At 40.6% G+C, this 12,119-nt stretch overlaps 1 protein-coding gene across 2 annotated transcripts in view; it reads right to left on the bottom strand.

The window, feature by feature from the left end:
* Positions 1-12,119, bottom strand: part of TAF12 (TAF12 RNA polymerase II, TATA box binding protein (TBP)-associated factor, 20kDa) — a 24,969-nt gene that overhangs the window by 3,424 nt on the left and 9,426 nt on the right. For both annotated transcript variants that reach the window (XM_012645979.1, XM_012645980.1), the window contains exons 2-4: positions 9,186-9,437; positions 6,882-6,959; positions 653-767 (exon numbers count right to left, since the gene is read on the bottom strand). In XM_012645979.1, the coding sequence (XP_012501433.1) occupies positions 653-767; positions 6,882-6,959; positions 9,186-9,353 (361 nt within the window). In that variant the 5' untranslated portion in view covers positions 9,354-9,437. The remainder of the gene's footprint in view (positions 1-652; positions 768-6,881; positions 6,960-9,185; positions 9,438-12,119) is intronic.

Genomic DNA, 12,119 nt, shown 5'->3' with positions numbered 1-12,119 from the left:
GCATGGTGGCGCATGCCTGTAGTCCCAGCTACTTGGGAGGCTGAGGCAGAAGGATTGCTTGAGCCCAGGAGTTTGAGGTTGCTGTGAGCTAAGATGACACCACGGCACTCTAGCCTGGGCAACACAGTGAGACTCTGTCTCAAAAAAAAAAAAAAAAATTGTATGTACATTATTATCATTATTTTCTTGGAGAAAATGCATAAATAGATTAAAAACTAAAAGAGAACACTGAGGAACAGTTTTATTTGAATAAGGGTAGTAGTAGCTACATTTACTAATCTCTTAATTTGTGCCAGGCTCTGTGCCAATCACTTTACAAAACATAATCTATAATTCTTACAATTACCCAGTAAAGAGGATATTATGATCTTCACTTTATGAATGAGGAAACGGGCTCTAAGACAAGTTGAGTAGGAAGGATAAGCTGAGAACACTGGAAAGTGGCAAAATCTGGTTTCCAATCTAATGCCTGGGCTCATTCTCCCTGTCATGGATGGATTTCTCTTCTCTCTTTAGTGTTATTGAATAAATACATAAATCCTAGATCCCAAAAGTCTGGTCTTGGCATGAAGGTTCCTCTGACTACACTCTCCCCTGGCAGTCCTGAAAAAGCAGTCGTGTGGATACTTCAGGGAGAAAAAAGACAACATACCTAAATGCAGCTGGACATCTTTTACCTCCAAGGTGCTGGACTTGCGATGCCGAGCAAGCTGGCAGGCTGCTGTCACCACACTCTCGATAAAATCATCAGCAATCTGCAGCAACATCTGGGGAAGACAAAGCAGGGAGAGTTGCCATGACACTGGTAGGGTAGGCTCTTGTTGCTGGAACAACTGTTTCTGTCTGAATTACATATTTAGTCAGGCTTTCTAGTAGAAGGCCTAGGATCAGCACTTGGGCTAAGGTGGCGTTGAGGAATGAGGAAGACAATAGGATCATTACCCAGGTTGTTGAGTACAGCTCACACTGTTGTAAGGATGTACCTTCAGAGGTTCTGACAATGAACTTTTCTACCCAGCAGGGATCAGCTAACCCAATCCCTACCCCCACCCATATTTTCTTCTTAATTAGGTTGGAAAACAAAAGTGAATCATTACAATTACTCACTTACTTTTTTTTTTTTTTTTTTTGAGTCAGAGTCTCGCTCTGTCATGTCACCTGGGCTAGAGTACTGTGGTGTTAGGCTAGCTCACAGCAACCTCAAACTCCTGGGCTCAAGCGATTCTTCTGTCTCAGCCTCCCGAATACCTGGGATTACAGGTGCGTGCCACGATGCCCAGCTAATTTTTTCTATTTTTGGTAGAGGCTAATTTTTTCTACTTTTTTGGCAGAGACAGGGTCTTGCTCTTGCTCAGGCTGGTCTCACACTCCTGACCTCAAGCAACCTTGAACTCCAAGCCTCAGCCTTGCAGAGTACTAGTGCTACAGGCGTGAGCCACTGCACACGGCCACTTTCACAGTCTCTTAAAAGCACTTTTATTTCCATCACTTCACTTAGTCCTTAACAATAATCATGTGAAGAAAATGGGACAAGGATTTTATTCTCATTCTACAGAGGAAGATGAAGACTCAGAGAAACCAATTTGCTCATGGCCATGTAACTAGAAAGCAGTAGAACCTGGCTTCAACCTCAAGGATTCTGAGTCCAAATCCTGAGTTCTTCCTGCTTCATTGTCAATTATTTCTGGATTGTGTGAAAAGCAAGATCAGAATTCTAGAGATAAAAATCCACATGAAAAAACTGAAATTTTGATTAGTCTATTGACTAATATTTATTCCCCATGGCTTCCTAAACTGACAACCATAGATAGGGACATTCCTTGCTCTGCTGAACCATTAATTCGTCATTTTTCCCATGGGAACCAAAGGGACACCATCAAAAGAAAAGATTTCTGGGTAGAGTGGTGGCTCATGCCTATAGTCCTAGTACTCTGGCAGGCTGAGGCGGGAGGACTACTTGAGCTCAGGAGTTCAAGACCAGTTTGAGCAAGAGCGAGATACTTTCTCTACTAAAAATAGAAAAATTAGCTGGCTGTTATGGTGCACACCTATAATCCCAGCTACTCGGGAGGGTGAAGCAGGAGGATGGCTTGAGCCCAGGAGTTTGAGGTTGCAGTAAACTATGATAATGTCACTGTATTCTACCCAGGGCAACAGAATGAGATGCTGTCTCAAAAAAAAAAAAAAGAAAGAAAAGAAAAGATTTCTGATTAAACATGGCAGAGTAACTCCAAAAATGATCTCTTCTCCCTCCCTAAACCCATTAAAATAACAGTAAAAAAGACATATAAATTCTCAAAGAAGGGGGAACAGGAGAGAAAACCTTAATGGACAAGAGATTCCAAAAAACTTTTAAAGTAAATTTTTTAAGGAGGTAATAGAGAGAGGCTGAGAGTGGTGATTCACACCTATAATCCCAGTACTTTGGGAGGCCAAGGTGGGAGGATCATTTGAGGTCAGGAGTTTGAGACCAGCCTGAGCAATATAGCAAGACAAAAAATTTAAAAAATTAGCTAGGCATGGTGGCACATGCCTGTAGTCCAAGCTACTTGGGAGGCTGAGGCAGGAGGATAACTTGAGCCCAGGAATTCAAGGCTGCAGTGAGCTGTGATTGTGTCACTGTACGCCAGCCTGGGTGACAGAAAAAAAGGGACTTACCAACACTGACATTTAGGAAATCTTCCAAGAGGAAGGTTGACTTGTAGACAAATTATTCTGAAATGAAGCCAGTGGTATGCAGCAGCCAGCTGAGACCAGCTCATGAAAGCCAATAATGTACTTCTCTTCTCAATTTTGCATTAAGTGATATCATGTTGGTAGCTTAAAATAGGGAACAGTGGGAACTTACACCATGGAAATCATTAAATACTGCAAATCAGGGCCTTTTTCTCCAAAAGCTGGCTGTTAAACATTTACCTACATATCACTGGGTCAAGCCCATCAGTTCTGCTTCAAATTAGCTTTTTAGTGGCTCATTGTTCAACAATGGATAGTTAGGATCACCAGACATTTGAAGAAAGTCTCTTGCATTAAAAAGAAATAAACCAAAGGGAAAAAAGAGACCCAGAGGAAACAGACAATGCAAGGGAAAGAAGAAAATATCAAAAATTTAATTAATATCCTCAGAGACAGAGATAAGATATGACAACCATAAAATAAAAACAGAATGGCTTGAATAAATAGGACCAATCAGGCTGGGCACAGTGGCTCACACCTATAATCCTACTACTTTGGGAGGCCAAAGTGGGAGAATCACTTGAGGATGGGAGTTTGAGACCAGCCTGAGCAATATGGCAAGACCCCATCTCTACAAAAAAACAAGAAAAATTAGCCAGGTGTGGTGGTGCACACCTGTAGTCCAAGATACTCAGGAGAGGCTGAGGCGGGAGGATCACTTGAGCCCAGGAGTTGGAGACTGCAGTGAGCTATGATGACACCACTGCACTCCAGCCTGGGCAACAAAGCAAGACCCCATCTCTTAAAAACAGAACAAAACAAAAGATTATTCAGAATGGCCAAAAAGTGGAAACAACCCAGACATCAATCAACTGATGAATGGATAAACAAAATGGGATGCAGACATACAATGGAATATTATTCAGCCATAAAAAGGAATGAAGTACTGATATATGTGCTACCACACGGAAGAACTTTGAAAACATTACGCTAAGTGAAAGAAGCCAGTCACAAAAGACCAAATATTATATGATTCTATTTATTTGAAATGACTAGAATAGGCAAATCCACAGAGACAGAAAGATTATAGTTGCCTAGGGCTGTGGGGGTTGGGGGGAAAATGGGGAGTAACTGCTAACGAGTATGGGTTTCTTTTTGGAGTAATGAAAATAATAATGCAAATTGATTGTGGTGATAGTTGCACACCTCTGTGAATATACTAAAGACCACTAAAAACTATATAATTCAAATGGGTGAATTTTATGGTATGTGAGTTCTATCTCAATAAAGCTGTTATAACACAAACACACAGACACACACACACAAAGACCCACACGAGGGCAAATATTTTCCCTCTGTTTAAAAAAACAAAAATAACAATGAGGTTATACTGTTTTGTAACGTGTCTTTCCTTTCCGTGTCATTAAATATTCCTGTGCAGAGGCAAAAGAATTAAAAGCAAAAACAAAGCTAATGTACAAAATCATCTCAGAATCAAGGCATGCCAAGCCTCCAGAATAAAAGGTGCCTCCAAAAACTCAGCATAGTGAATGGAAACAGAAACATCCCAAGGCTCATTATATAAAATTCAGAACAAGAAAAGATAAGATCCTAAAGGAACTGGGATTAGAATAGCATAAGCAGGCCGGGCGCGGTGGCTCACGCCTGTAATCCTAGCACTCTGGGAGGCCGAGGTGGGCGGATTGTTTGAGCTCAGGAGTTCGAAACCAGCCTGAGCAAGACTGAGACCCCGTCTCTACCAAAAATAGAAAGAAATTAATTGGACAGCTAAAAATATATAGAAAAAATTAGCCGGGCATGGTGGCGCATGCCTGTAATCCCAGCTACTTGGGAGGCTGAGGCAGGAGGATCACTTGAGCCCAGGAGTCTGAGGTTGCTGTGAGCTAGGCTGACGCCACGGCACTCACTCTAGCCCGGGCAACAAAGTGAGACTCTGTCTCAAAAAAAAAAAAGAAAAAGAATAGCATAAGCTTTCTTAACAGGAAATTTTAGAAGACACTGGCAGCAATGCCTTCACAATTGAAAAAACAATTACCAAAATAGAGTTCTAAACCCAGCCAAACTAAAAATTAAGTGTGAGGTTAGCATGTAGATATTTTCAGACATTCACCTCCCATCTATACTTTCTTAAGCAGTACCAAAAAATGTGCTACAACAACAAAGGGAGTCAATTAAGAAGATGACATGGGATCCTAGAAACGAGATCCAACATAGGGGAAGAGCAAAGAAGACTGAGGAGGAGTTTGTGTAAGTGACCCAAAATTAATCAGAACAAAAGAGGATGGAGGTTTCTGAGAATGAAATATCCAGGGTCAAAAACAAGACAAAAGAAAATTCAAGTAAATAGATTAGTTTTCCATTTGGAAACAACTTTGATAGATGTATAACAGAGCTGATAGTGGAAGCAGGAAAAGGCACAAGGAGGAGAAGTAAATAAAAAAGAGTAAATTATTTACTTCAAGAAAATAAGTTGTACAAGAAAGGAAAGGTAATTATAGACATGACTTAGCTCAGTGGTAAACAATACAGGCAGAATAACATAAATACTAATTTCTGAGTTATTCAAAATTATTTAAAAAATTATACTGGAGGCCGGGCGCAGTGGCTCACGCCTGTAATCCTAGCTCTCTGGGAGGCCGCGGCGGGCAGATTGTTTGAGCTCAGGAGTTCGAGACCAGCCTGAGCAAGAGCGAGACCCCGTCTCTACTAAAAATAGAAAGAAATTAATTGGACAACTAAAAATATATAGAAAAAATTAGCCGGGCATGGTGGCGCATGCCTGTAGTCCCAGCTACTTGGGAGGTTGAGGCAGGAGGATCGCTCGAGCCCAGGAGTTTGAGGTTGCTGTGAGTGAGGATGACGCCACGGCACTCTAGCCTGGGCAACACGGTGAGACGCTGTCTCAAAAAAAAAAAAAAAAAGTATACTCCTAGGCATTTATCCTAGAGAAATGAAAACTTATGTTTACACAAAAAATTTGTTTACAAATATTCATAGCATACATCAGTAGGGAAAAAGAGGGCTAGGCGAGGTGGATCACACCTGTAATCCCAGCACTCTGGGAGGCCAAGGCGGGGGACTAGCTTGAGGTCAAGGGTTTGAGACCAGCCTCAGCAAGAGACCCTGTCTCTACAAAAAGTAGAAAAAATTAGCTGGGCATGGTGGGGCACACCTGTAGTCCCAGCTACGTGGGAGGCTGAGGCAGGAACATCGCTTGAGCCCAGGAAAGTGAAGGTTGCAATGAGCTATGATGATACCACTGTACTCTAGCAAGAGCAACAGAATAACACTCTGTCTCAAAAAAAAAAAAAAAAAATTATACTGGAAAAATGAGGCAAAGGAAAGTTGTATGGCATGTGCATGAGTGGTGTAACAAAATTCTCACCTACTATAATAGGAAGTCAATAGGGTATTATAAAAGCAATGGATCAAAGAATATCTATTGAGTCTAGACTGGGCAATATAGTGAGACCCTATCTCTACAAAAATTTTTTTAAAAATTTAGCTGGGTGTCATGACAGGTACCTGTAACCTTTGCTACTTGGGAGGCTGAAACAGGAGAATCACTTGAACCCAGTAGTTGGAGGTTGCAATGAGTTCTGGTCACACCACTGTACTCTAGCCTGGGCAACAGAGTTAGACCCTGTCTCAAAAAATAAATAAATAAAATTTTTAAAAAAGCGATTGCCTATGAGCAACAGACCATGCCTTTTTTGACAGGCAAAGGTAACAGCAGCTACTGGGTATAAAGTGCTTGGCATTTATATAAATTATTCCACGGGATCCTCACAATAACCCTATAGGTAAATAATGTCATATCCTACCAACACGGGAGGAAGCTGAGTCTCAAAAAGCTTAAGCGAGTTGTCATCACAGGTACACAGCTGGTAAGTGGCAAGGCCAAGATTCAAGTTCAGATTTGTCTGCCTCCAAAGTCTGTGTGTTTTGTTTTGTTTTTTTGAGACAGGGTCTCACTCTGTTGTGTAGGTTGGAGTGCAGTAATGTGATCATAGTTCACTGCAGCCTCAAATTCCTGGGCTCAAGTGATCCTCCTGTCTCAGCCTCCCAAAGTGCTGGGATTACAGGCATGAGCCACCATCCCCAGCCTGAAATCTGTACTATTAACCACTATGTTATATGAGTTCTCAGGAACAGAGCCTCTGGGGTACCCAACCCCACCTTACCTCCTCCACATCTTCATCCAACTGCTCATTAGGATCCACTTCTCTTACTAAGTCCTGTAATTTCTTCTTGGTCAATACCTAAAGTTAATTGAGAGAAAGTTTTTCAGCCACATAGTAAGGAAATAAAACAATTCATTACCCCATAATGAAGAAAGGCTGTCAGATTGTCGGGTTTAGTTTCTACTGTCCAAAGAGTTCAGTCTGGCATCCCTGGTTGTATTGCTATAAGACTACATTCTCAACAAAGAAGTAGCCTAGTCATGTGGCCAGAAAAAAGGAAAAAAATGTGATTTGAGGAACAAATCATGAAAAAAAAAAAAAAAGCCTAAGGAAAGGCAGAAAGAGCAGTTTGGAAGACAGGCCAGCATCCAGCTGCCAGTTTATTTTAGCCTCATCTCCTTTTCTCACTGTGCCTCACCTTCCCTCCACATGAAGCAATTGCAATTCCCTGGCCACCACAAATTACTCCATGCCTCTTGCCTTTGGATATGCTCTTCCTCCCTTTTTCCTAAGTGCTCAGCTCATGGTGCCTCTTTCTGATGCCTTTCCTAGCCCGCCCAGGTAAGAGTAACCACTTACTTCCTTCTTTGGCCTCTACTGAACCGTATGCACCCCTTTATCATTGTATGTATTTATAAATTTGCCTGTCTCTGACTCAATAGGCTAAAAGCTTCCTGAGGGCAGGGAATATTTGTTCATTTCTGTGTAACTAAATATTGTAAAATTTGTACAGCTTCCACCACTCTTTCATAAAGGAAATGTCAGGTTGCATATATATGCCATTAAAAAATGATCAAAAGAGTGGCCGGGTATGGTGGCTTGCCTGTAATCCTAGCACTCTGAGCGGCCAAGGTGGGAGGACTGCTTGAGCTCAGGAGCTCAAGACCAGCCTGAGCAAGAGTGAGACCCTGTCTCTAATAAAAATAGAAAAAATCAGCTGGGCGTGGTAATGCGCACCTGTAGTCCCAGCTACTCGGGAGGCTGAGGCAAAACGATCACTTGAGCCCAGGAGTTTGAGGCTGTAGTGTGCTATAATCGTGCCTGTGAACAGCCTGGGCATAGTGAGACCTTGCCTCTTAAAAAAAAGAAAAAATCAAAAGACATACATTAAAATGCTAACCTTGGCTATTTTTGGACAGTAGCAGAATTATGACCTGTTCATTTTCTGAGTATTTCTAAAGTTTCTATGACAAATACGTGTAACTTTGGAAATGAAAATAGAAAAAATATTTAAACAAACATTTGTTACTGATAGCTCATATCTAGCCATTCTTCTCCGTTCTACCATCATCACCTAATACAAGCCTTTGTCCCATGTCTTAATTTATTACAGAAGTCTTAGAATTGGCCTTGTACCTAGTCTAACCCCCTTTCCTACTCCTCTTATCCCCTTACTGCCAAGTTAATCCTAAAACATACTACTTTTATTATGTTACTCTTACCCCTCTACTAAATATCTGCAAAGATTGTCTATTGCGTAAAAGTTCCAAAGGAAATGTACTAGTATCGGCGTACTATGTTTTGCTGTAATCCCAGCTACACAATTTTAAATCCTGCTCTTCTCCAGCAGACTCCATGTTCAGCACAGGCTGGTCTCCTGTCTATCTGCTCAACCTTCCCCCATCCACCTTTGCTCATCTCTCCACCCATCTCCTTGAAATACTGCTAATTCACCCATTCTACCCAGCCTACAAGACCCAAGTCAAAGGACTGTACTTATTTCCTGTGGCTCTGGAGGGCAGAATCAGGATCATGGGTAAAAAGAGAGAAGCAGATTTTAGAATCACTGTATAAAATTAATAATGGCAGCAACTAGATGACCCAGAAAAGGGAATGACTAGAGGCAAGAGTGCTTTTATTATAGGAATAATGAACCCATTTATTATTTTATTTAACAACTGTATAGCTAAGATATATAAAATACCTGTCATAGGCAAAGTATTGTGTGTGTGTGTGTGTGTATGTGTGTATATATGCATACATACAACCGTATACAACACAGACTAAAAACTGATAAATATTGTATATGATAATTCAATAAATAATGTTAAAAGAGCAAATATTCAGGGCAACTTGAATCTCTGTCTCCCAGGTTGCAGTCCTCAACTTTGGCCCAAATAAATCCTCTATTTGTATTTAAAACAAAAAACAAACAAAAAGAATGCCAGAATTCCAGAGAAAGGAAAAGACCTTTTTCAGCTGAGAGGAAGAGGCAGCATCTGAGACAGACATCTCTCAAAGCATTACTGGTTGAAATAATAGATAAGAGCTGCCTAAAGAGAGCAAAGAATAAGAGGACGATACCTGATTGTTTTCAGGGCTAAGACGACCTCCTGTTCCAGGAGTGCCTGGTATCTTTACCACTGTAGTGCTATTGGCCATGGAGCCTTGTGGAGGGGTGCTGGCTGGTTCCGGTTTTATGGATGAGAAATTGGAGAGGTTGATTAGGGCAGAAGGGCCAAACTGGTTCATAATCTGCCGGGCTTTGGACTTCAACTCATAGAGCTTATCAAGATCCTGTTTCTTTTTGGAGCTGTGAGGACCAAGGCCAATCAACTGGAGAAAGAAAACACAAGCATTAGCTCTACAAGCACCTGTAATAAAGGATGAGTCTCGAAAGCAAAATTATACGAGGTCTGCCAGACTTTGCGGGGTCTTCAGTAAATCTGAATGGTGATCATTTGATACCTACACATTAAAAATGGAAGAAATAAAGAATGTTCATTGCTTTAACCTGATATTTAGAAACCATCTCTTCTCCAAAAGCTAAACAAAATAGTCCATAAAATTGAAATAAGGAAGAAAGTAAATAAGGAAACTTATGTATAAAAATAAACTGGATTAAGTAAGACATTTTTGAGGACTTTATAAAAATAGAATACTTAAGTTCTACATGCATTATTTTTTAAGTACCAAATAATGTTAAATTCAAATATGTTATGGCACAATCACATACTTAAAAACTCAGTCACAAAGATTAAGAAAACAGACTTGTTCATTTTGGCATTTCCAAACATGCTTAAGTCTATGTCAGGTCTATGTCCAATAAACACGATTTCTAGCAATTGTTAAAAGTAAGCTCTTCTTTATCATCACAAGCAATTTTTCTCTAAGTGTTAGCAATCTTAAAGTACATGCAGAGACCCTAGCCTGGAGCAGCCGAGGCTCCTAAATCTTAGAGCCATGTGGTTGACTCTGTGGACATCAGCTTTGGTGTCATCAGGATCAGAAGCACATTCACCAAGTTCTGCCCACACTGGCCTAAAGGAGCTTACTTACAGCTATCTGAGTGTCTAGATCTTTAATTACATCAGCAACAGCTGTGAGCCCGGTGAAATGAGAGGCAGCCATTCTCAAAAGCTACCTGTAAATGAACAACTGGCATCAAGCACCATCCTTACCCCAGGACCATTTCAGTTGCATGGCCTAGTTCATCTTCACCAACCAGGATCCAGGCAAACCAGACGTGGAGAAATATATCTCCTTGTCCCTAGTGGGTGCCAAGAAAAGCATCTCCATCTCTTTCATAAACAACTTTAAAAATTAATTGATGATTAGAGCACATATAGACTATCTTCCTATAAATGAATGGTCTATTGTTAGGGATAAACTAGCCATATAAAATACTTTATTAGGCAAAATTGTGGAATTTGAACCTGCAGGAATCATGTCAATAGCTTTTAGAACTTGGTAAAGCTTAGCAACCTAAATGTGTATCTATTAATATATCTATTCTACTGTTGCTCCTGTTGCTGAATTCCTCCCTAACACATTGTCTAACTTTCTGAGAAATCAAGTTCTCTTGGTTTACCCTTTTTGTTTTTTGAGACAGGGTATCACTCTGTTGCCCAGGCTAGAGTGCAGTAGCTCACTGCAGCCTCTAACTCCTGGGCTCAAGGGATCCTCCTGCCTCAGCCTCCCAAACAGCTGGGACTACAGGCACACACCAGCACACCCAGCAAATTTTTCTTATTTTTTTGTAGAGACAGGGTCTATGTTGCCCAGGCTGGTCTCAAACTCCTGGCCTCCCAAAGTGCTGGGATTACAGGTGTGAGCCACCAAGCCTGGCCTCATTTACCCTTAATAAAAGCAACTAACTATGCACTGGTTAAATGAGCAAGAGAAACTAGGCTGACTTTTTGGCCAAGAGCCAGCTGATAGAGACAGTAGCATATCAGGATCACTTGTTTGTTTTAGCCATATGTGGCCTCTGCCTTCTTCTCCCCTACCTACAAATGTTACCAATGGAAGGACAGGAAAAAATTGTTAATATGGTAATAGTTGTTGTAATGTTATAAAAACAAATTATTTTACCACAGAAGTTCTACGCAAAAGCCTTATTAAAGATTATCAAACTGTATCCTTATCACTCTAGCCTTACACTGAACATATTATACCTCTCAAATATCATTCCCACAACCTTCAAGGGACTTCCCAAATAGTACTGAGTATTGCTCAAAATAAGTGGAGACCTTTTTGTAATAGGGAATTTTGTAGGAGAGTTTGTTATAAGATCTGGAAACAAAAAACTATGGCCCATCTACACAGTACCAAATATGAATACTCACATATCAAATTAAGAATTAACCTTAAGGAACAGTTCCAATGGCATTCACTTTAATGAAGGAAGTAGAATCTCTATGGCATGAGAAAAATAAAGATTTCTCCCTAAGAAACTAGACTACAATTTACTGCCTTCCATTGACCTTGTTGAAAAGCAAACAACACTTCTGAATTTTCAATAATTCTAGCTAAGTGAGCTATTTCTTCCTATAAAAACAAAATAAAGCAGATGATAACGAGACACCCACTACCAGACTGACATTACCCTTAGTTTCTTAGACTCTTCCTATATATGGTTGGATTTAAAAACTATAACACATTTGGGTGGTTAGTAATTACATGGGTTTATACAACTGTCAAATTCATCACGCTGAGCATTTAAGATCTGTACATTTTACTGTATGTAAATTATACCACAATTAAGAACAATAAATCAACCCCCACCCCAAAACAGGTAAAGAAGTATACTCCTAGGCTGGGCGCGGTGGCTCACGCCTATAATCCTAGCTCTCTGGGAGGCCGAGGGGGGCGGATCGTTTGAGCTCAGGAGTTCGAAACCAGCCTGAACAAGAGCGAGACCCCGTCTCTACTAAAAAAAATAGAAAGAAATTAATTGGACAACTAAAAATATATAGAAAAAATTAGCCGGGCATGGTGGCGCATGCCTGTAGTCCC

This window comes from Propithecus coquereli, unplaced genomic scaffold (genome assembly GCF_000956105.1).
Source record: "Propithecus coquereli isolate 6110/MARCELLA unplaced genomic scaffold, Pcoq_1.0 Scaffold239, whole genome shotgun sequence".
In the NCBI taxonomy this organism is placed as follows: Eukaryota; Metazoa; Chordata; class Mammalia; order Primates; family Indriidae; genus Propithecus; species Propithecus coquereli.
This window is presented reverse-complemented; position numbering and strand designations above follow the sequence as displayed.